The sequence below is a fragment of the Jaculus jaculus genome, chromosome 8 (genome assembly GCF_020740685.1).
Source record: "Jaculus jaculus isolate mJacJac1 chromosome 8, mJacJac1.mat.Y.cur, whole genome shotgun sequence".
NCBI classification, from domain to species: Eukaryota; Metazoa; Chordata; class Mammalia; order Rodentia; family Dipodidae; genus Jaculus; species Jaculus jaculus.
This window is the reverse complement of record NC_059109.1, coordinates 37,922,666-37,947,381: the sequence shown is the minus strand read 5'-3', so window position 1 is coordinate 37,947,381 and position 24,716 is coordinate 37,922,666. Positions and strand designations below refer to the sequence as shown.

Sequence of the window (24,716 nt, the reverse complement as noted above, 5' to 3'; positions counted from 1 at the left end):
TAATTATAGGAATTAATCCTCTTACTTCTGACTAAAAGGTAACGTCGAAGGACGTCCTTTTGATGCGGAAAAGCACCATTTGTGACTCACATTCAGACTGATTAAGGAATAATTGTTGTTAAATGCCTTACAAGAGGAAAGTGTTTAATTGAGGGGCATTCGTAATTTTACGGCTTAGCACGAAATTAAACGTAATTAAAAACTCAGAAATTCCGACTGATTTTCCAATTATTTTTATTGTCTGAGCTAATTGTTCCACAAGGATATCACTTCTTCCCAAAGGCATTGGGTGGTGGTGGAGGGGGGGGGTGTAAAAAGAATTAAAAAGGTAACCATACCTTTAGCAACTCATCTCAGCGCGGTGCCCGGGCGCGTCCCCGCTTCCCTCCCCCTCGTCCCCTCGGTAATTAAGCGCTGCAGCCTCTCTCCCCCTCTCCGCGTCCCCGCAACACCTTGGGAAGTGAGAATGTGACAGCGGTTCTCCTCGGCAGACCATTACTGCAGGACTGCAAGTATCTGGACAAGGCTGATGAATTTCTTCAAATAACACTTGTCATACACAGCGGAGAGAATTAAAAAAAAGAAAAAACTAAGTAAACACAGCTCTCTGGGGGCGATCCCAGCATCCCTCGATGACGCCGTCGAGTCGAGCGAGTGGGGAGGCAGTCAGGGGCAAACCCTGCCGGGAAGATGTTTATAAACTGAGCGCACGAAGATCTACAGATGCAAGCTGCGAACTTTCTTTTACATTGCACTTTTTTTTTATGATGTTTATTTTCGAGGCAAGTATGAGTATGGGAAAGCTAGATTTAAAAAAAAAAATGCTGGGGTTGATGGCTTGAAGCCGAACTAACTTTGCGTCTGTAGCGTCTTTAGATGCCCAAACAAACCTATCTTAAATATCTTCAAAGGTTCACGAAGAGTGCTTTAGTCGTGGGGAAACTAAAACATCCTTAAAGCTAGCGCAGAAGTGGTCTTGTCTTTCCTATCAGACTTGGCGGGAATCCTGGAAGAAAAAAAAGAAAGAAAAAAGGAAAAGCATAAAATTTGGCAGAATGTGAATTTATAAATTTCAATTAGTCTAGTCTAATTGTACAGAGCGATGGGATGTTTACATTTCAATAAGAGACTTTAATTTCCCCGGGAATTTTTTAGGGTTCAGACAAGCGATTCCAGCCTATCTGCCTTTCCAATCTCCGCCCCATCAAATAAATGACTGCCGCGGATCTGCCAGGTGAAAATGGGGAGAATTAAAACTGTCAATTCCGTTTCCAACCTGTTTCTTTCCATTGAGTTCAAAAGCTTTTAAAGGGTAAATTTGCTGATCATTTGTGTGTATTATTTCCTTTTCTACCATTGCCGCTTTTAAGTTAAAAAAATAAAAGAAAAAAAAAGAAGGAAGAAAAGGTATTTTTATTTCCCCATTTACTTTCCTTAGAAGACTTCAATCTTCCAGGTAATTTGATGGTGGACCCTGAGGCCATGAGAAGGTTGGCCTGGTTACCTGAGAGTGGCCCAGGAGGTACGGTGGCATCTGCTTTCTCTGGTTTGTTTTACCCAAATGTATGATTTTTGCAGCAGAATGTGGTATAATGTACACTAATGTTGAATACTGTTCCAATGCTATATTGGAGTAGAAGTCAGGGTAGGTATAGTTGGCCAGAAAAGAGGAAGTACCCTTAAGGAAAGTTAGAAATGGTGAAAAAGCAGTGTACTCTGTAGTGGAAAATAGCGGAAAAGAGGTTAGTGCACATTTTAGCTTGGGCAAAGATTTCTGAATTCTTTGAAGAAACTGACGCGGGTTTTCCAGAGATGGGGTGGGGGTGGGTAAATCCTAGGGTGGGCATTTTATGTAAATGAGCAAATTCAAAATGTAGTACAAATCCAGTATAGTAAAACTGACAGTTCTGACAGTATTGGCAACATAAATATATGTTTGAACACTGCGCTTTCAGACACTTAACCGATGAAGCAATAAAAAAAATTCGACTACAATATTTCAAATAATCGACATTGATGTTTTGATACATCATTTTTATACTCTGAATCGATCTATCACTCTCATGCTGGTCAATTTTAAGTAAAAATGGGCTGCAATTATTTGCACCTTGGCTAATGATGACCTAATAACAGTCCTCAATTAATTATACGCGACCTGGCTTTTTCCCCTCAGCAGTGGGATGGGGGAAGTTCTAGGAAGCCAGAGTCTGTGGTAGGGCCACTCTCCCCCTCCGTTTTTTCACTTAGCTTTAGCTTTTGCTATTGTGTGTGTGTGTGTGTGTGTGTGTGTGTGTGTGTGTGTGTACTGGTGCATATTTGGGAGTAGTCTCAAGATGGTAACAGTTACACAACAGAGCTCCTGTCACCTGAAGCGACACCTCCTGGGTGTGTACCTGGGGATGTGCTCCTCACTTTTCCTTTAAAGAGACAAAAGAGTCTTAGAAAATAATTCTCTCTCTCCTCAGGCCACACGTGTCCTAGCATTTCAAGGGCTCAAAGAGAAGACTGGAAAATTCTCCCAGGCTGAAGGGGGTAAGAATGGTGGAGAGAGGAGAAAGAGAGAGAGAGAGAGAGAGAGAGAGAGAGAGAGAGAGAGAGACGGAGGGAGGGAGGGAGGGAGAAGGGAGGGAGGGAGGGAGTCGGTGTTCACCTAAGCAGGCATTAAGAGGTGAGAGTCTGCACATACGCCTTGGTCCTTATTCCCTCTGACCTCCACACATTCAGGCAAAGTGTTTACAGGTTAATGGGGTGGAGGAGCCCCTCCCCCCCCACAGGACCCAGAAGGATGTGCTGCATGGCCCGCAGCTTCCTCTCGCAGAGTCTGCTGGCTCACTCTGCTGTACGAGCTTTCCAGGGAGCTGTGCTTCTCCCACTTTACCTCTCTGCTCAAAACTGGGGATTAGGGGATAAAACTGGTTATCTCAACAACAAATCAATAGGCAAAGACTATAAACTAGAGTGATCCACTAGGAGGTGTGGATCCTGTGAGGCCCTGGGGTACCTTCCACGCCCCCACCACTCCAACCCTCCCACAAAGGCCAGGCTCTGCACCGCACTGTCCCACTTCGGCCTAGACCCCATCCTGGCTCAGCGCGTCCAGAGACTGATTGGGACTTCTGACCTCTAACATAGCTGGGCTCCACAAGCCTAGGATTCCAGGATTCACATCTTCCCAGCAAACTTCACAAGTGTACTTTTAATCCCCTTCAAACCATTGCCCGCGGAGACACTGGGGCTCAAGAAGTCTAACAACATGTAAGCAATATATCCTCAGGTTCTGGTCGGTAAAGCCTGGGTGTGAGCCACTGGGACCTGCCTGGAAACCCTGAAAGAGCTCAGTGCCAAGGTGGCACCTAGCCGCGAGGGGTTAATCTCTGGCCTGGGCGTTCTATCTCCATTCGAAATGTGAATACAAACTACAAAACAGAGAGGGAGAGGAAAGAAGGGAGTGGAACTAGGCTAGAAAAACGGGGGCGGGGGGAAACTGGAGAAAAAGGAAGAAAGGGAAGAAGGCAGCGAGCGCGGGAAGTAGGAAGAGCTCATGCGAGCGCTCAGCGCATTTGGAGTCCCGCCAGATAGCGCTAGAGCGCTATTTATTGAAACCCTTTCCTCATGCAACACAGGGAAGCGAGACCGGGCAAAAGCAAAGAAAATGCAATGATTCTACTCTATTCTGTTAAAAAAAAAATGAATTGTAGGTTGATTTATTGGTATTATATTCAGGAAGAAAAATCTATCATAAAAAGCCAAGGCAGGAGAAAGCAAAAATAAAATGTAAACCTCAAATAAAAGCAAACTATAAGCAAAAAAGCAACCCACCGAGGGAGGGAGGTGGTGGTTAAAATCCCTTCCCCCTCTTTTGACTCCATCTAGGAGAGAATGAACAGTTAACAGGTGAGGAAGTGAGCTGAGCATTATTCCTTGTAGCGTAACTTTTCAGAGCTGATGATCACACTGCTGGGAAGGTCATGAACTGTTCACAAGGATGAGCAGAGGTTTATGGAGAAGAGACTTTTCGAAAGTAATAAATGGCTCTGAGTGGAGTGGGGGGTCATATACGTTTTAGAGAAAAATATGTATGTATGTATACATACATACATACATACATACACACACATATATAAGTTCCACCATCATTCTGCATGTCTGGGGCAGGAGACAGCCCTTTGTCCTTAGTACTCTGGGCTCAGAGCTGTTTCTGCAGGGCACAGGACTCCTAGCAGAACTTAGAACACTCTGGGAAGCCTGAAGAAAAGAGATAGACTTCAAAAACTTACTGTGCTATTTAGAACTCAAAGAAAACTAGTATGGATGAAAAAAAGAAAAAAGAAAGAAAAAGAAAACGGGTTGACAGAGGTGGAATCCAGCAAGAGAAACGAGGTGACAATATTCTTTTGGCCCTTTCCCTTGTTTCCGTTGGCAATGCAAGAAACTAAACTTCCTTCCCATGACTCTTGAAGTATTGACTTAGTTTTACCCTGAAATCCACAGCGTTTCATTTCTAGCTTCTTGTTTAATACTGTGCTTTCCTTGGACTTGAAGGAATCTTTAAAATCAAAGGAATACTTCCTATTTTTCTTCCAAACTGATTAAACAGAACCTTCCCAACTAAACATTAATCTCTCAGACTTGAACAACAACAAAAATGTCCTTAATACAAAATATTCCAAATCAAAACATTAACTAAAGTTGCAAACAAGATTAAGGCTGGATTTATTTGCTCTTCCAGCAAGGCATCAATTGTTCTAACTGTTGTAAGAACACAAAAGGGATTTAAATCTTGTGATTTTAATACACAGATTAACACTTCAGGACATCACAGTTCTGAGGAATTTGGAATTATCTGTGCTGAATATCTAGAACTTTCTTGACAAGAAAAAAAAAAAAGAAGAGAAAAGAAAAATAAAAAAACAGTTGCTACCTCCTGGAAGAACATGGAAAAATTCACCTTAAATGAAGTCTGGGGTTATAAATGCTACTTCAGACTAACTCCTGCCCTAAAGCCAATGCCTTTAAGCTATAGCTAAGGCACTATGGAGTCATATTATTCTTTTTTAAACCCTAATGTTACCTATAATAGCTTTCTATGTTGAACCAAAAGAAGAAAAGATGGGATAGAAAAGGACTGCTTTTCAGAAGTCTTGGGGATGCTTCAATAAGAAAGGGGTGATTAAAAACAGACTCTTAAATTTGAGAGGCCCTTCCTATTCCTTCCTATTCACCCCACCCCCTCTGTCCCCTCCCTTTCACCTCTTTTTTTTTTTTTTTTTATCCTATTGCAAAGCCCCCATCCCCACTGGAGGGCTAAGTAGCTGATTTGGGATCCTGAAGAAATAGGTTTCAGCATCCATATTTGTTTTGGGGCACTTGTAAAATGCGATTTGTAGAGGGTCTTTAGCCTTCTGATTGTCTTTGAATTGTTTTTAGTGAAACAGATCTTTTGCAGTTAATGAGTCCCCACACAGCTGGACAGCTCCTCTCGGACACTGAGAACTCTAACCCCAAAATGACCCCAATTTGACACCGCAAGATGAAATTTTACCGCCTGTTAAAACCATTTTCAGCCTGTGCAGAAGAAGCTGACTGCTGACTGAGGTGTGTACAGCGCCTGTGACCTCCATCTCTTGGCTGTCTCTGGGGCCTGCCCCACCTACTTTGCCTTCACCTCGTAAGTGGGACAGCAGATGAGTCTGGCAGCCTGGGTGGGAGTGCCAGGGCTGAAAACCAGGCTTCAGCCAACGCCACCAGAGTAGGAGGCAGAAAATATGGGTACCACGCAGCTGTGGTGTGGCTTCTATTGGACTAGAAAATTTGGGACGGGGGAGATAAGAAGTCCTTAAGCCCAAGAGCCCTTAGCTTTGGTATTACCAAACGTCCTAAAGCTGTTTATTATGGTGGTCCTTGAAAGACTTCGGACCTCACCAACTACACTCTGATTCAAGTCCCATTGATACATGTGTCATTCACTATCCCCATCCCCCAGGATTGCTATTTAAAATGAATAGTTTCATAAGTGGGATACGCACGGGTGAGACCTTTTTTGGTTGCAGGAAATCTGGGGGTCTCCCTTAGGCAATCAGAATTTCAAAATCGCATAGATCTTCTCCCAACCAAGCGGTATGTGACACACAGTTAACTAAAAGTCTTCAAAGTTAAAAATCACTCTTTTCTTTGAAAATATCTTTAAATGTTATTCTCTCTCCCTGCTACACCTAAACAGATTGTCCTCCTGTTTGCTTCAGTGTACTCAATAAAATGCAAAGAGTTGCAGAATATTAGAGAGGAAGGATTTCGAATTAAATATACCTTCGTCGTCGTCCAAGTGTAAAAAGGCAGAATTCACATTTTTCTTTTGTAAAAGCCATCAGATAATAAGGCCATCTTTCGCTTAGCAATTGCTGTAAAGCACAGAAATTGTCCTCTCTATAAGAATTGTTTTGTAAAACACTAAGATAGGTGTTTGTTTGTTTCAAATTCTAGTGAAGTGAAGTTTTTCTAAACCAAGGCTACAGGGATTCTAACTGGCTTTATTAGGGCATCGCCTAGAAAAACAGCGACTTCAGTGCTTACACCGGGAGGCCAAGGTTCTTAACCAAGTTGTTTCTTAAAAAAAAAAAAGAAAAGAAAAGAAAAAAGCTTTTATCAAGGAAATTGACGAGTTCCTTTGAAAAACAAACTTAGTAACTGGCACTTATCTGCCATGGACATTTAAATCAACAACAATCCTTTTGGCGACCGTATATGCCCAATATTGAATTTAGTAACAATTAGAGGAGTAAGATCTAAGAATCAACTTCTCAGCATTCAGCACCCCACAACTGCGAAGTGGGAAACGTTCTGCACAGAGCAAATATCCATTCTTTCTTTCCTTCTCTCTCTCTCTCTCCACTCTTTCTCCTTCTCTCCCCTCATCTATCTCTATCTCTCACTTCCCTAATCTTTCTCCTCCCCGCTAAACTGCTAAATTGCCTGGAGACCAACTTTTTCTTTTCCTCTGAGTCTTGATTTTTTTCTTTTCTTTTTCTTTTTTCTTTTCTTTTCTTTTTTTTTTTTTTTACTCACCTTTTCTTACATTTTGACGAGCAACTCAGCATCAAATGAGAAGGATATTTTTAGTCTTGGAATTCTTCTAAGAAAAAAAAAAAAAAGGAGGTGGAGGGTGAAGGATCCTCCTGGTCTTTCCCATTGCGGAGCAGCCCGGTGAGCTAGCGCAGGCTGGGAGCGGGCAGATGCGGGAACCTCAGGCTCCGCGTTCTCCTTCCCGGAGTCTCGGGAGCCCGTAGTCCCAGCTTCGGTCACTCGGGCCAAACCTGCGCGGGCCTCGGTCCCTGTCCCCGCGGCGCGCCGCCGGCGCCTCTGCCCGTCCCTCCACACTGTCTTTCTTTATAAGTGAGGGCCGATTTCCCGCAGACATCATTGTTATGATGGCTCATTTAATCAAACTGTTTAATTGCTCTGGTAATCACTATCATCATCACAGGTGCTCAATCATTCATCGTTTTTGGAGGGCTTTATTGACCTCCGGAGCTCATTCCCCAGCCTTAGGAAAACGAAGCCAAATTTCCCCAGCTCCGCTTGGAGTCTGGCACGCTGAGGTCTTAGGCGAGTTTGAGTTGCCCTAAGCTGACTGCGAAGCGAGAAGATGGAAAGGGGGCCAAAAAAGGGTCCTCTCTCTCCCTCTCTCTCTCTCTCTCTCTCTCTCTCTCTCTCTCCCTCTCTCTCTCTCTCTCTCTCTCTCTCTCTCTCACACACACACACACACACACACACACAGACACACACAGTACTTTACTCCCCTAACCACTCCCATCCACCCCCGCCCCCGCGGGAAAGTCCAGTCGGAGCCACGCGCTCAGGATACGCTACTTTCTGTTTCCCAGAACCGGTTCGGGGCTTGGGAGGGGGTCGGCTGCCGGCGAGCCGTTTCTCAGTGTGTGCGCATTTCCCGGGCCGGGGGCCCAGAGCCGGGCGGGGTGAGGCGCAGGGGCCGGGACGCGCCCCCCGCGCGGGGCCGGGGCCGGGCGTGGGCCGCGCTGCGGACGGGCGGGCGGGCCAGCGGAGCGCCGCGCTCGGGGTGACCAGAGCTCCGCCCCCAGCTCGGCAGCGCTTGATTGACGCAAGAGCCGCGGGGAGCACGGCGGCGTCGGGGTACCGCCGGCTGGAACTCTGGCCAGCGATTGGGTGGGAGCGCAGCCAGAACTAGTTTCCACCGAGCCCGTGTGGGGTATTTACCTTCTGTCCCCACGCTTGTGCTTTTCCTCCAGGGAGAAGTTCGCTCGGCGCTGGCCCCCATCTTCCCCACCCAGCCAAGTCACCCAGAAGTGATTAACACAGCCAGGAGCCAGCGGCCCCGCCGCCCCGCCGCCGCGCCTCGGGCGACCACAACAAAGCTGGGCAGGCACGCCGGCCACTCCTCCCGAGGCTTTTCCTCTCCCCTTTTCTTTTTCTCTTTCCCTCCGGTGCTTCCCAGCTCCAGTAAGATCCACTTTGGAGGTGCACACGAGTCGCGCGCGCGCGCGCAAACATACACGCGCACGCGCACGCGCGCGGCGCGCACACACACACACACACACACACACACACACACACACACACACGGCTGGGCTTCAGCGGACATCAAAATCCGAACAACCCCCTCTGCACTGACTCCCACCCCACTTCCCCCCGAGGACCCCCAGATTCTTCGAGATGGCCCCTAGTCTACAACATGACAGGGAGCTGAGCCCTGGGTTCAACTGGTCCCTTTCTAGCACTAGACAAAATGAACGGACCTCAAGGCCCTGCATGTGCACAGGGAGAAAGTGCCACTTTAAATTAAAACACACACACAAATAAATAAATAAATTCCAGCCGGGTGATGGTACGACCCCAAGCCTGCGGCCCTAGGATGTTAGCAGGAGGACTTCGGGACGTAGTGATCCAGGGGCCGAGGAAGGCAGACGACGGAATTAAAAGAACAAAAGCAAGAGAGAGAGAGAGAGAGAGAGAGGGAGAGAGAGAGAGGGAGAGAGAGAGAGGGAGAGAGAGAGAGGGAGAGAGAGAGAAAACCGTGCCAAACGTCCCAACAGCACCCAGTTAGGCAGGAGCCAGGAGGGATGCGCGAATAAAGTACAAGTAAGTTTTTTTTCTTTAATAAATAAATAAATAAAAACGATCTGAGGCTGTACGGTACTTTCCCTGTGGTTTTCTGCAATTTTCCTCTGAGCTCTCCCGGTCTCCTCTCTCCCTCCCTCGGTCTCTCTCTCCCTCTCTCGCTGGCTCGCTCTCCCCCCCCCCTCTGCCCCCTCCCTCGCTCCCTCCCTCGCTCCCCTCCCCCGCGCCGTCCCCGCGGAGAAGCGGGCTCGCTGATTTGCCCGGTCCTCTCGCTGCAGCCTCCCCTCCCCTCCCCTCCCCCGCCGGGGCCGTCCGACCGCGCTCGCTGCATATCAGAGGCTCCGCGGCGCGCTCCTCCTCGCTCCCGCTCCCCACTCCCGGGATGTGTCTCCGCCGTGCGACGGGCTATGGCTACCACGACTTCCGGGTTCCGTCATTTCGTTCTCCCGCCGCCGACCCGCGCCGCCAAACTGAGGCTCTTCTATAAGCCGGGCAGCAGCCAACCTGCCAACACCTACTGACACTCACTCATCTCCCCGAGAGAAAGAGAGCGAGAGAAAGAGAGCGAGCGGGAGAGAGCGCGCGAGTGAGAGCGAGCGAGCGAGCGAGAAAGAGAGGGAGAGACAAAATACCTATCAGGAAAGGGGGGGAGGAAGTGCAATTTTTTTCTTTTTACAAACTGTTCTTTTTTTTTTTCTTCTTCTTCTTGATTTTTCTCCCTACCTTCTTTGAACAATACTTTAAAAGAGAGAGGATCATATTAGAGCTATCGCGGGGTTAAAGCTAAAAGAGGGGGGAGGGGGGAGGAAAAATTCAAGAAACAGAAACCCCTCGCGGAGTTTTACTGGAAGAGAAAAAAAAAACGGGTCTGAAAGATTCCTCCTCTTCATCATCATCAACCATCATTCATTCACTACCTTGACATTCCGGGCCTTGATTGACAGCTGGAGTGGCAAAAAGCCATGAAACACGACAGTTCGGTTACATGTGGGCTGCTGACGGGCCGCTCGTAACCTTCAGTTCGGGGGCCTGACAATTTTTTTTTCTTCTTTTTCTTCTTTTTCTTTTCTCCCCCCGCCCCCCCAACTGAGAGGAAGAGAAGAGGAAGAGGGGTAAAGGAGGACCGAAGAGGAGGAGGAGGGAGGGGGGAGGAGGAGGAGGAGGTGGTGGTGGAGGAGGAGGAGAAGGAAGAAGAAAAAAAAGAGAAAAAGAAGAAATATCAGAGAAAAACAAAATTCTTCGTTTTCTTGCTTGGGCCTCCCCCACCCCCCTAAAAATACCATATTGGAGAATTGGTTTGGAGGAAAAAACAAAACAAAACAAAACAGGAATCTTCAGCCTAGATCACTTTCTTATCCGGACTGGGATATTAAATATACGACACCATCCAGGAGTTTATTGGAGCGCAGACTGATGGCGCAAAGGGTAGGTTTAAATCTCCAACACTTACCTAGATATAAATCCTCGGCTAAGAGGGGCCTGCCCCATGCCTCCTCTCCCTGCAAGCTGTCCGCTGCTCACTGCTGGATGATGGCGGCCAGTATTTTAAAAAATAGCAGCAAAATTATTCATCGGCTTCTTTCCCCCCCTCCCCGCCCGTGCCTCTGCGTGTGTGCGAGTGTGTGTGCGTGCGTGTGTGCGTGTCTGGGCGCGCGTGTTCCAGCGCTGTGTGTGCGAGCGGGCGGGCAGCGGGTGCGTGTGAGTGGTGTGTGTGCTGTGCTCTGTGTGCGTGTGTGTGTGTGTGCGCGCGCGTGTGCGTGTGCAATCGTTCCACGCTTTCGCCTCGCTCCAGCTTTTACCCCGGCGGCAGCAGCGCGATTCCCCGGGCTCTCTCCCGCCGCCGCTGCTGCTCCGCGCGGCTCGGCTTCCGAGCGCGGGCGCGGGCAGTGCCGGAGCCAGCCGCCGGGGCCGCGCTGCCGCAGCCGCCTAGACTAGCCGGGGCTTGTGCTTGTTTTGTCTCTGAATTGACAAGGACGCAGGGAATCCGCTGCTAAATAATGTTTCTGGTAACTTTCACGTTATTCCTCCCTACCTTCTGCTCTCTGCCTCCACCCCCCACCCCCCGCTTCTCACCCCTGGGGAGGCACTCGCCCTAGTGTTGCTTGCCTCATCCTTGGCGTTCCCGTCCCGATTATTAGCGTTTTTCTTCTCTTTATTTTCTTTCATTTCGCCCTTTGATTTATTGGATCTTCTGGAGGAGGCGAAGGGGGGTTGGGGGTGGGATCCGGCGCTTCCTCCTCTCGCGGGCTCCACTTCTCCCTGGGATGGCTTGCCGGGGTTCTGCTGCCTCGGGCGGGAGCCGGGCCGCCCTGCGCCCCCTCCGTCCCGGGCCTCACCTCCTCCTTGCCTTTCTGTAAAGGCTGCTGTTGGTTCATACTTCTTGTTTTTTTTCATTTTAAGATTTAAAGACCCCACCACCCACCACCACCAACTTTCAATTCTGTTGTTTCTGCTGGTTTGGTGTCTGTGTGTTCAACTTGTGCCCGGGACTTTTCTTCTCCTTTTTGACTTTGTTTTTATTTTTATCTCTCTCTCTCTCTCTCTCTCTCTCTCTCTCTCTCTCTCTCCCTCTCCCTCTCTCTCCCTGTCTCCCTCCTCCCTCTCCCTCTCCCCTCACTTCTCTCTTCTTTTTCTGCCCCTCTGCCTCTCCCCTCCTCTCTTCCTCCCTCTCCTTCTCTCTCCTCTACCCTATGCCCACTTCTGCGTTCGCTCTCCTCTCCCCGCTTCTTCCCCTTCGGCTCTGCTCCGTCCTCGCCCCCCCTTCCCTGCGTCCCCTCCTCCTTGCTGGTTCTGACAGTACGATGAGCTGCCCCACTACGGCGGGATGGATGGAGTAGGGGTTCCCGCTTCCATGTACGGAGACCCTCACGCGCCGCGGCCGATCCCCCCGGTTCACCACCTGAACCACGGGCCGCCGCTCCACGCCACGCAGCACTACGGCGCGCACGCCCCGCACCCCAATGTCATGCCGGCCAGCATGGGATCTGCTGTCAACGACGCCTTGAAGCGAGACAAGGACGCGATCTACGGGTAAACCGACCCCCGGACCCAGCTCATTGTGTGTGAGTGTGCGTGAGAGCGTGTGTTTGTCTCTGTGGGAGGTGAGGGAGGACTGGCCGGGGCTGAGCGGGGAGGTATTTCTGCATGGGGGGGGGATTGCTTGCCACCGAGGACAGCAGAGGGAGTCTGCTCGTGGGGGCCCTGAGTCAAAGACCAGGAAGATGTACCCTCCTGCACTCCCACGGCCCGGCGTGAGGACAGGGTCCTCAGAATCTCGCTGTGGCCTTCTCCCCAAGGACAGGATTCCTGACCGAAGGACACAGGCTGATTGTTTAAGGCCCCTAACCGAGGCCTGGACGAACAGCAAAGTTTCCTGTAGCTGTGGGACAACTTTTTGTTTCCTTTCTTCCTCTCTTTCTTTCTTTTCCTTTCTTCCTACTTCTGCTTCCTACCGAGGGGCCTGGGAGTCAGTGAAGTGCAGCCTGAGCTGGAATCAAGGCTGCTTCTGTCGGCCAGGAAGCCCTAATCACCCACTTCTTAATTCTCTGTAAATAAAGGGGGCAGACCTTGAAGTGCAGCGGGGTGGAAGGGGCCTCCCGGCTTGCACACAGCCGCTCTCGTTGCGGGGGGGGGGCGTGGAGATGGCTAGAAATTATTTTATATTCGGGGAACTCCGGGAGGGGTGCTGATGCACGGTTCAAGAGTGTACCACACGGGTTCTTCCGGCTGAGGGTAGGTGGGGAAGACGGCGGGATGCCGAGGGGAGGGGACCGTGGGTACACAGCCTCCGAGCCTAAACCCCGAGGCCCCGCGCATCCCCAAGGGTCGCTAAGCCGCCCCGGGAACACAAAGGGCATCCGCGCACGGCAGGCACACTTTCAAGTTTTAAAACGCGGTTTATTTATTTTCGTCCACTGCAACGCTGGGAGAAATGTAGTCTTTGGAAGGGAAGCTCTTTTCGTGTTAAACAACCCTATTATTTTGGCCCTAGCAGCCGGGCTTTCCTAGAAGTCGAGCAAACAAGTTTATAAGACAAGGGGGTGCGGGGGGTGGTGGTGGAGAAATTATAACTCTTTCTCGAAATGTGCGACTGTCACTTTGATGTCTATGTAGGAGAAGCCTTCGGCCTCCGAAATGGCCGTCAGAACTATTTAAAATGAAATAAACTTTACATAGTGTTCCCTTTTCTAGAAGGTGAGGGCTGGAGTGGCCGAGGCTGGTTCCCCACTCAGTCTGTGGAGTTGGGAGTAGGTCCCCATGAACTCGCCGGCTCTGTGTGGCCAGGCTCCTCGGTGGTTCCAATGGGGCCTGGCCCAGGTTGTGTTTATTGGGCGTGCAGAAAGGGGCCCGTGGGGGTGGGGTGGGGTGGGCTTGGTTGGGGGGGGGGAGCATTTCAGACGAGATCTCAGACCTCTGAACCCAGGGAGCAGGCCAGGGCTGTGTGCTTCCTGTCTTCCCGGCCCAGACTCCGCTGACCCGGGCAGGGGTGGAAAGTGTGGTGCGGTGCGGAGCGTGCCTGTTGTATGAAGAAAGAGTGCACAGCCTCCCAACTTGTTGATTACAGTTCTCGCTCCTTCCCCTTCTGCGCCCCTGTCTGTGTCCGTGCGTGTGTCCTGCGCGGCGTCGCCGTTAGGCACCCGTTGTTTCCTCTGCTAGCGCTGGTCTTTGAGAAGTGCGAGTTGGCGACCTGTACTCCCCGGGAACCCGGTGTGGCCGGCGGGGACGTCTGCTCCTCCGACTCCTTCAACGAGGACATCGCAGTCTTCGCCAAGCAGGTCCAACCTTCTTGACCCATTTCACCCTCCCCGCAGCCCTCCACTCTCCCTCCCCTCCTCTCCTTGGAGCTTGACATGAAAGAGGAGGAAAAGGCCCCGGACACCCGATCCGTTCCTCTGGCCCAGTCCGCACTCTGCGCCGCCTCCCCATCCCCGAGCCTGCAGGCAAACTGGAAGCGGAGATAAATGTGGGTGTTTGTTTACCACCCCCCCACACACACACCCCACCACACAGCCAGCAATACCGGGGCTCGACCCTCGAATTAAAGTTGACCTGCTCCTAATCTGGGGCTTGGCCTTTTCCCCTGCCTGGAGCTACTTGAACAAGAATTGGGGAGAGGGCTTGTTAGGGGGGGGGGACCTGGGAGTGCCCCGGAGCCCAGGAAGCTAGGCGCCTGCGGGAAGGTCCACGCGGGTTGGATGGCGCGGGAGGTGGAGAGCCAGCCGCCTCCGGCACGGCTGCAGGAGCCGGTACTGTGGATCCGGGAGCGCTCTCGAGTTCCGCGGCTGAGTGGTAGAGAGCTTCCCCGGAACAGGGCCGGGATCGGAAGGCCCTGGTATTTTATCCAACGAACCCCACTCATTGCAGGCACCAGTTTGTTTCACGGAATTTAGCAAATTCTCTCTCCTCTCCACCGCCCTTGCCTCTCCATGGTCCTCACCCTCCCACTCCTGGCTAATTGGAGACAGTTATTCTCCTTTTAAATGGGCTGGACATTCACGCTGACTTTCTGTGCTTTCTGTAGGTTCGTGCCGAAAAGCCTCTTTTCTCCTCAAACCCAGAGCTGGACAATTTGGTAAGGGTCTCGGTTTACTCCAGCCTTGCTCTTCTCCCCTGTCCCGGATAACCCACTAATTCCCTGGCGCTCTGTGGTGTCAAGCTGAGTCCTGTTGGAGCTCTAGGGGGCAAAAAGGCAAGCCAGGGGCATGATGGACGTCTGGGGGCGCTGAGCCCACCGAGGCAGGAGCCCGGGGGCGCGGCGCCCAGCGGGTCAGCTGGAGATGCTCCCCGGGTCTGGGCGGCGGGAGTAAGCCGCGGGAAGGTAGTTATTTCCTCCGTTGGCCAGGGCAGGCGGTGGAGCCCCAGGCCGCTAACCCAAAGGAAGTAACCGCAGGGCACCCGGGAGTGAAGGCTGGGAGTTGGGTAGGAGTGGTTGGGGGGGTGGTGAGGGGCCGGCCAGCGCAGGCCACTTTTAGGTGCAATTCTTTTGCTAATTTGCACGATTTCAATATTAAAAGTACTTAAATCCGCTTTCAAAGGCCCTGCCTCACCATTCATCTGGAGTATTTCCTTCTCTAGAGGGGATGGCTTGCTCTGGGTATGCTGTTGAAAAAGCTTTTTTCCTGTGCAGAAAAGCGACTTTCTTTTCTTTTCCCTTTCTTTCTTTCTTTTTTTTTCTCTTTCTCTCTCTCTCTTTCTTTCTCTCTCTTTTTTTTTTTTCTTTTTATAATTTGGCCTGAGGTCGAGGGAGGGGATGGTTAAAGAAGCCTGAATGAAGCTTAGAGGAAGGCCTGGCCAGGCCTGGCCTGGTGGGAGGAAAGCCGTCCTCACCAACAGCTCCAGAGGAAAGACAGGAACACAGGCCCAGGCGGAGTCACATTCCCACCCCGTGGCCAATGAGGCAGGGATGATCAGTAATCACTTGGTTTTCCTGACTATTTCTTGATGTATGGGTTTTGCCTGGCCACCTGCTGGTTTCTCCTACTCCACCCCCAGCCCACCCCTGGCCCCTGCCCAATCCACTCAGTACCCTCTCCCCTCCCTGAGGACCCAGGAGTCCAGAGCCCTAACAACAGTCTTAAACTTTCCTTTCAGATGATACAGGCAATACAAGTACTAAGGTTTCACCTTTTGGAGTTAGAAAAGGTAAGTGGGGAGATAGTCCCCATTTTGATTCCTTGTTCGAGTTGATTGGAATGTCTTCCACATAGTCTAGTATGAGGAATTGCACATCTACAGATGTATCGCTTGTTCCTATGACCTTCCTTCAAAGAGTTCTCAACACAGCCTCAGAGGATGAGCGAATCAGGATGCCCCCCCCTCCCAACACTCCTCCCCCAGGCACTTGGGATTATTTTGAAATGCAGTGAACCATTTGTGTTATTGTGCACTTCTCTACTGTGTCTCTATTAACGCAGTCATCCTGGGCCAGAGTTTGCACTGGGTGCCCCAGAAGGAGTCACCCTCTCTGGAGTGTCTTAACATTGCTCTGCAGCACACTCACTCTTCCCTGGAAACACACATAACACCCAGGCTCCTATTGAAGTTGCAAAGGCTACTGCTGTCCCCAGTCCGAGTGTTTTACTGTTCCCAAATTATTATCAACTCACATCTCCCCCTCTGGTTACCCAGTACAAACCCAGTTATTTCCAGTTCGGTTTCTTTCTTTATTGTAACTTGTTGCCCAGGGAAGTCTCTGGAGTATAATATCTGCTGTAACAATTGCTCTATTGTTTCCTAGCCTGCAACTATTACACCCCTAATTAGAGTTAGTTTGGAAGCCATCACTTCTTTGCTTTTTCCACGTGTAACCCTGCAACCAGATAAATCGTCCTCTTTAAAAATAAAACAACAACATGAGATGAACTTTCCTTCATGACCCTCCTCTTAGGTCCATGAACTGTGCGATAACTTCTGCCACCGGTACATTAGCTGTTTGAAGGGGAAAATGCCCATCGACCTCGTCATTGATGAGAGAGACGGCAGTTCCAAGTCAGACCATGAAGAACTTTCAGGCTCCTCCACAAATCTTGCTGACCATGTAAGTCAGTAGAGCCTTTAGCATTCCTTTAAGGCTACTGAGCAAAGAATTTTCTAAAAACTTGTTTGAACATCTAGCTAACTGACTTAGTTTTCCTTTGAAATGATTCGGTTTCTTTTTGTGTCTTTCTACCTTTGCCATACTTTTATTTTCTTTTTTTTTTTTCCCTTTCTTGGGCCTGTTTATGTTGAGTCAAACAACCAGGAAGTTGGTATAGTGATTGGTGATCTTAACGTGTAAAGTTTTCTGGATCCCATGACTTTGGTGTTAGCAAATTCTGTCTTTGATATGGTTGCTGCTGTCTTCTCTGGTTTCTTACTCTGTAATCAGGGCAGCAGGGATAGAAAGAGACCAGACAGTTGGACAGGAAAAGGGAGGGGGAAGACAATAGACTCAGGCAGAGGATTGTGGTGAAAGGGCTGATTTTCCATCTCTCCCAGAGGTGACAATGCGGAGAATTATTGGCAATTTTGCACAGCATCAGAAATAAAAGAAGGAGTGAATGAACACATTATAGTTCTCAGGACTTTTTGCTCATAGAAACTTAGTGTCAGAACATGGACTTATTGCCAAGCACCTGAAGCATCTTCATAGTAAGACAGGAACCTTGATGAACCAATTTTTAACAACGGATTACGGCCAGCCAAAGGGAATCATGATTGAGTAACCACAGGTTAGCGGTTGGAGTTTTAACACTTGAACAGTTGGTGACTGAGCCTGAGAGTATAGTAAGGAGTGACTATGTACGTCAAGCCTGGGAAGGAGATTTCTTTCTATTCTCTCTGTTTTTAATCCTATTTTGGAACTGATTTAGTGAGTCTGATGAAAAAAAAAAAAGCATATGTAGTGAGACTGGAAATTTGAAAAAGACGCAAAGAGAAGAAAGATTGCAGCTGGTAGGAAAGGCAAGAGTGGTGAGGTTAAAGAGTGGGTGTGAATAGCAGTTTATTTATAGGAACTCAAGCCTGGGGGTGGGGGACAGGGTGTCTGTACATTCATTTGAACTCACAACCTAAATGATAGAGGCTATAGTCTGGATAACTTCATGGCTAGAATTTCAATTTAACACCTCATAGGAGTTAAGCAGGTGTAGAGGCTTGAAGGCAGCTTGCACCCTTGCCCCATTCCTGAGTATTAGGAGGAATGCAGTGAGCAACCTGAAGAATGAGCTACCTGAAGAATGGCCTTTCTGTGGGACTCTCTTCTGCCTTCACCAGAAGTTTTGAGAATGTGCAGTGTTGATTTGAGTGATTACCCTGTGCACTCCATGAGAAAGAGCCTAAAAACAAAAGTTTAAAGAGAAGAGAACCTTAGCCTGGCATGTTCGGTTTTCAAACAGAATATATACCATGGTGCTAAAGCTCATACACTTGTGCTTATCCTTGCCTGTTTCCAAGCAATGGGGAAGTGATTGGGGGCTATTCTGTTGATTGCTTGTGTTAGGTGACTCTAAAAGGGTACAGCAGCTAGAAGTTTCTTTGTGTTTCTAGAATGTAAGTGGGCTTGTGGTTCATGGGGCATGGTACTTAGTGCCTCAGAAATATTTTTCTAATGTTATTTATTTATTTTCATTGATTCTGTTTATAAATCTATGGTCATTTATGTTACGAGGATAATTGTGCAGAATGTATTTTTATGGTTTTAGCAGGAAAAAGCCCTAGTTCTATGCATCAAAAGCTATTTTTGTGGGGTCCTGACTACTGGATTTTCTAGAACGGATTCTTGGCAACTGCCCCCCTCCCCGGGGGGGGGGGAGGGATGAATGATGAAGTTAGAGCATGCTAATGTTTACCTAGAAGAGATAAGACACAGCAGACTATTTAGAGTACTGGCTGAGATACAATTGATAGAACTATTGTAATATTTAAATTTAGACTCAAAAAGGTTGGACCTAAGAGAATAGTGCTTTAATAATTTAATAATCATCATCTTTGGATAAAAGAGTCAACTGTATCATTTGTTGCTACCCTTTCAAACCCCCAATCAAGTAAATATGACAACTGATTTATTTTGAACCCATGAGGGCTTGCCACCTCATTGGGCGTCATAATTTAAAGCCTTTTACTTCCCAGAGATCTGAGCTATACCATTTTTGCTTTAGCCCCCTGCTATTTGTTTTGAAATGAAGCAATAATTTGTTCCACCAGCACACCGAGTGGGAAATGGAGGGGTCTGACACACACTTGTGTTTTCTACAGGACGAGAGGGAAAACCTCAGAGGGTTTTCAGCAGTTTAGGTACCCTAGGCATGGCTTGGTTTCATTTCTGAGCCACCCCCAGGACCCTACAAAGTACATATTCTAATGGTTTTCACCGTGTTTTACGGACTCGTCCTCCCTCAATCCCCAGCCACAAAAAAAAAAAAAAACAAAACACAAAAACCGTGAAAAGGCCACAGAGCCACTACCTGAAACATGATATGAGTGGGATATTTTCTGCATGTAAATGTGTCCAATTTGAGTCTTCAGGTTTACTTTTTCATTTGCTTTGATATGCATATTTAATACCTTGCCCCAGGCTGGATCTCATTTGGTGCATGCTGGTGCAGGGGTGACTATCAGCCACGTCAGAAGGCTCCAGACAGCATGTTGTTTTCTGTTTTATCCATTGGCCCACTATTCTGATCTACTGAGCTACTTTGTGGTTTTATTTGCACATGAAATGCTGAGAGCATTTCAAGTTATTGGCTATGAATAATGACAGCTAAAAAAAAGAATTGTAGTTTAATTTGTTTTGTGCCAAGGTTTCTCTTGTGGAGGTGACAGTTTGTGACAGTTGTTTGACACCCCCAAAACATATACACCTCTATCCTTATTAAGAAGTATCAAACTACATTGTGCGTGTGTGTGTGTGTGTGGGTGTGTGTGTGTGTGTATTTAAGAAAGAAGCAGGGAAGGGGAGAGTGAAAGAGAGAAAAAGAAAACAAGTCTGTAATTCAATGCAGTAGAAAGTAAAGAGAAAAGATATGAAGTATCAACACAGTCGTCAATTGTCTTAATGGAAGACTTGAAAATATAAATGAATAATTATGGTGCAGTAAATATCTTTAAAGCCAGTATTACTGGCAGTTTTAAGAATAACTTTTATATACTATTACTTGGTAAATTATCTTGATATAATATTTGATAATGTCATAAACATTTTGAGGCAGCAGATGTACTAAGAGAAGTTAGCCATAGTGGTCTTATGTTCCATTTGTCCCAATCAGGGAAGATACTGGATTTGTTCATTTGTTATGAACAAATATGGTGTGTATATTGATGAGGGGAAGTTTTGATGTAAGCAGAAAATTAAATATCAAACTTTGTTCTATTGTGTTTAATAAATTCACAATGAATGCTTATCTTTAATATTATAACATGTTTCATACTATACTTTTACTGAACATAAAAATTAATAGTTATGGGTAGCACATGGCTATCTTCGTATGCTTTGGAATACTGTGAAGGAAAAATATATGATAGTCAAAGGAAACAGAGCTCTGTTTACCAGCTGCAGTTAATGTTAAGTTTCCCAGACATTCAAATTTATCATGTTTAAAATAAACATGTCAAGAAAGCATTTAAAAAAAGTTCCAACTCGCAAACTGTTGTGAAATGATCATGATTTGTTAGTCTTTGTCATACTAAAAAATATATAATATTCACATTTTAAGTTCCATATTATTTTAGATCAGCTATCTAGAAAGGGTATAAATGAAGTTTATCTTCATATTTTTTTACATAAAGTTATATGTTTATATCAGGTTTGGATAACTGAAGTATAGCTGTATGAAATATATCCTTGAAGCAATGCTTTATTTCTTTTCTATTTTTTTTTTTTTTTTGAGGTGGGGTCTTGCCCAGGCTGACCTGGAATTAAGTATGTAATCTCAGGGTGGCCTTGGACTCACAGCGATCCTCCTACCTCTGCCTCCTGAGTGCTGGGATTAAAGGCATGTGCCACCATGCCCGGCCTATGTTTTATTTCTTGAAGTGCATAGTTGGCAATGTTATTCCTAGTTAATGCATAAGAAGCTATATTTTATTTCTTTGAAAAAATAGAGGAAAGAAAATATACTTATGTCTATTAATATGAAATGGCAGTTGCCTTACAATTGGTTGGCACTGATAACATCACTAATAAAGGAAATTTTAATCTTAATTTCTGTGCTAAAATTTAAATGAAGATATGCTTATATTTTCCTTTGTATCTATGAATATGTCAAATTTAGTTATGCCCCTACAGTTTTTAAAAAGGGGTTAGATCAGAGGAGAGAATAACCTGAATTTTGTTCTTGACAGAACACGGTCAAGTAGGATACATAAACTCTATCGTTACTTAAAGAAATAGACAAGGAGGAGAGGGTTGGGTTTGAGTGGTTGGTCTCTTGATGATCAAGGGAGAATAATGGCATCTAATAATAGCATTATTAATGGCATTAATGATATCAATGCTTTATTTTATATGTTAGTTTAACAAATTATAATGTGAGATTGATTTAGTATGTTAAGGTGTGTTTCATCCAATTTCTCTGGGACCATTCCAGTGTCTTTCTACCTTTGAGCTCTGTCTACCAACTCAAGGGCCCGTATTGTTGCTGCTGCGGTTTCTGGTTGCTGGGAGCTTTCCTGCTCATTTCTCATCAAAAACATTTATACTATTGAAATCATTTGAGTTGGAGTGTGTCTTCAACATAACTGTGATGAATTTAAACAGAGCATAGGTATACTGAGCAACCACACCAACCACACGTATGTTTCTGCTATATTAAAAGACGTGCTGTTATAGGAAGTCAGCATTACAGAAGAGTTTCATAAAACAGTACAGAACCAACACCACAAGGTGTTTCTGTCTTCTCTGAAAGTTGCTCTATTTGATGGAGAGACTATTTGCAATGGATATTTAGTACCTCTGTGAGCTATGCTTGCATACTAATTTCCAAAGACTAATAGAGAGGTGGCAGTGTAGAGGTGAGGCAAAACCCGTGGCTCTATTTACATTTTAAATGGTCTTGGTTCTAAATGTATATGACGATCTCCAGAGTTCTTATGTTTAACCCTTATTACAATACAATAAATATTTTTAACTTTTGTAAACTTGAATGTTCCAGGTTAGGAATGTTCATCTTATTAAAAAAATAATTTTCTATAGTGTCGACTAGCAGTTATAACATCTTAGACACATAGGAAGTAAGTAAATTAATATTAATTACATGTACTATGCAACTTTTTTGTTTACATATATCAAGTCAAATTAGTTTGTGTGCCTCTTTTGCTGATTAAAATATCTTCCCATATGTTGACTGTTGCTCTGTGGCTATGAGCACATATCCTGATTTATCTCACAGTAATGACTTCAGTATTTTCCAATATTATATTATATATACATATGTGTGTATACACACACACACACACATATATATGTGTATATATATATTTGCTTCATGTCATGTACTTTTATGGGCTCTAAAAAAACAAAGTGGTTATTTTGAAAGTATTTTTAAGAATAAGATAAATGGAAATGACCTCAGGATAATCTTGTATAACTTCTTGATTTTAAAGGGGTAAAGGAAATGAGCCCATGAGAACTACATATATCTGTTGCTGTCGGTCACATGGCCTGCTAGAGGCATCACCCATGAGTTAATTCTTATCTACTCACTGTACCACATCCACTAAGTAACACTTCCATTTGGGGTTTAATAAATGAGTTTAGATTTTTAGCGAAAACTTATCTGTACTACAGGGCTGCTCTTGTCTTTGTAAAGCCCCATACATTTTACTTTTACTATTTTGTTTAGAAACTCTTGCTCATTTTTGCCTCAGTGACCCCATAGATGATGAATCATGTGCTATGGGGAATCCTCTCAAACAGAAATGCCAGCAATTGGCCAGGATTTATGAAACATTGTCCTATAGTCATGTACCTCACAGAGCATGGTTTTAGCTTAAATGTTGCAATCCCAGCATTATCTGTAACCTCAACAGCAGATGAGCATGTATGATTTGCTTCCTCTGCCCATAGACCCCTGCCCTCTCTGTGCTCTGCTCTGGATTTAGCAAAATTCAATGATGGTACTAAATCAATTTTTTTTTAACTTCCAAGGGAGAAAACACTGGCAGGATTATGTTTTCTAGGGAAAGCTGTGTGTCAGTGAGAAGCAGAGGGGAGTGGCAGAGCGCTCTCCTGCGGCCCCACAGCTACAAGCTCTGCCCAGATTGTCTCCTGCTTTTATATTAATTACAGCTTGCATTATCAGCTGTGAGTCTGTAGCACAGCAAATAGAAAATACTGCCCCTGGAGACGGGGCTTCTTGTATCTATTTTCCATCTCCTATTGTGTACCACTCATTCTTCACTGCTTTTCTCCTGGTAACACTGCTCTTTAATGCAATTATGTAAAGAGCAAGAAGAGAGCCATCTTTGACTCCCAATTATTAAAGCTACTGGGAATAGAAACATGCACCCTCCAGGCCCTAGGGTGTCCTCGTGGTATTTTTTGGCTGGAAACAGGACATGTATTGTGGAATGCATGGACTTGAATACTCATCCACACTCATGCACCCTTTTATTTTTCTACATGCGTCATGTGTTTTTACGTGCTTTTGTATGCCACGTTGGTTTCAGGATTCACGAAACTTCTGCTTATAATTTGGCAGGAAGCCAGGGAGTTATTCTTGAAGGATGTAAACTTGGAAACTATCTAGGAGGGAAAAAGAAGGAGTTGTGATACACACAAATATTTCAGTCTAAGGGGAAAAAATACAGCATTATGGGTAGTGCTTGATGCTGTTTCTGTAAGTTCTAATTTTTATAGCAAAGGAAGACCTCCTCTTACTGCAGAGACTGTCCGAGTGTGTCTTCATAGATGATCACTTCACCATGTGTAGTGGAATATAAACATCTTGGGGTGACTCCCTACCCTTGACATCCCAGAGGGATCTACCTGTTCCTTCTTCATTTTAGATGGCTATCATGTGACTCTCCTTAGTGTGTTTTAGTCTCTCAACCTAGAACGTAGCACTTGAAACACTGGGAATAGATGTGCTACTTTTTCAAGGGGGCTTTTTGCCTGGTGGGGGGTGAGGAGGGGAAAAGAGAGAGGTGGCAGGGCAATAGTAGGCAGATAACTAGAGAATATTTGGTGACTGAGATGAAAACCAACAGCCTAACTTGTTTGGAGGAACCAGTTGCTTTACTAGAAACTTTGTCAGATGTGGCTAGTTTTTCACCCATGTGCTTTGACAAACACCTGCTGTAGAGAGACCATGGAAGAAATACACTGAAGGGTGAGTTAATAAGTAAGGTCTCCCTGTAAAGCCGGCACAGGTTTGGTGCCAGGGACAAAGCAGTGTTTTCAGTTGCAGGCTCCCTCTGCAGCCTTCCAATCAGGGTAGTGTCTCAACAGAAAGGTCTGTACCAGCTTCATCTGAACCATTATATAATAGCTGTTGGATGACATTTGCCTTAAAACATAGTTGAGGTGTTAGTGGTTAATTATTGTAATTTTCATGAGGGGTAAGGAGCTTTTATAGCAGCTGGCTTAATAAAAAGCCTGCAGTGCATAAAATTAACATCACTGCTGTGTACACTGGAAAGTTGAGCTTTGGAGGAACGTGCTCATGCTGCTGTGCACCCCTCTGTCTCACTTCCTCTCGCTCCGTATCTGATCACAATCCAGCACATAGCTGACTCGAGGCAACTGCTGAACGTGGAGAGCCCCTGTATTCTGCCTGCCTTTAGCTCGAAACCACTCCAGTGGGTTTGAACTTAGATTAAAAAGAGCTCACAGGGGGCCTGGTCTTCACATGGACAAGTTATGAAGTACCCTCCTTTCTTTCTTTCTTTCTTTTCTTTTTTTTTTTTGGAGCCCGAGCTCGCTTCAAACTCACGGCAATGCTTCTACCTCAGCCTCCTAAGTGCTAAGATTATAGAACATAAGCCACCACACACAACGAATTCTCTAGTCTGCTTTTCCCCTGCAACCTTATTTTAGAGATTTATACCTGAGCATGTTATAGTCATGAGACTGCCACCCAAGGTCTATACTTTGAATCAGTTGCTTGCCAGATGGTACTGCCAATAGCATTGTTTGATATGAATGT

General features: G+C 46.4%; 1 protein-coding gene and 1 long non-coding RNA gene across 9 annotated transcripts in view; one reads left to right on the top strand and one right to left on the bottom strand.

Moving 5' to 3' along the window:
- Positions 1 to 217: 217 nt before the first annotated feature.
- On the bottom strand, positions 218 to 7,853 carry LOC123462787. Its single transcript, XR_006638513.1, has 2 exons — positions 7,063 to 7,853; positions 218 to 1,006 (listed from the first exon to the last, which is right to left on the bottom strand). It is a non-coding gene; the product is annotated as an uncharacterized LOC123462787 (long non-coding RNA).
- A 2,412-nt stretch (positions 7,854 to 10,265) lies between these two features.
- The window catches only part of Meis2 (Meis homeobox 2), a 228,408-nt gene continuing 213,957 nt past the window's right edge, over positions 10,266 to 24,716 (top strand). For 4 of the 8 annotated variants that reach the window (XM_004668193.2, XM_004668192.2, XM_004668195.2 and 1 more), the window contains exons 1-6: positions 10,266 to 10,518; positions 11,891 to 12,123; positions 13,727 to 13,868; positions 14,615 to 14,665; positions 15,685 to 15,735; positions 16,481 to 16,630. In XM_004668193.2, coding sequence (XP_004668250.1) covers positions 10,507 to 10,518; positions 11,891 to 12,123; positions 13,727 to 13,868; positions 14,615 to 14,665; positions 15,685 to 15,735; positions 16,481 to 16,630 — 639 coding nt within the window. In that variant the 5' untranslated portion in view covers positions 10,266 to 10,506. Of the gene's footprint in view, positions 10,519 to 10,974; positions 11,100 to 11,890; positions 12,124 to 13,726; positions 13,869 to 14,614; positions 14,666 to 15,684; positions 15,736 to 16,480; positions 16,631 to 24,716 lie in introns of those variants that run through there. The other 4 variants (XM_045156334.1, XM_045156333.1, XM_045156332.1 and 1 more) reach the window with 2 other exon arrangements.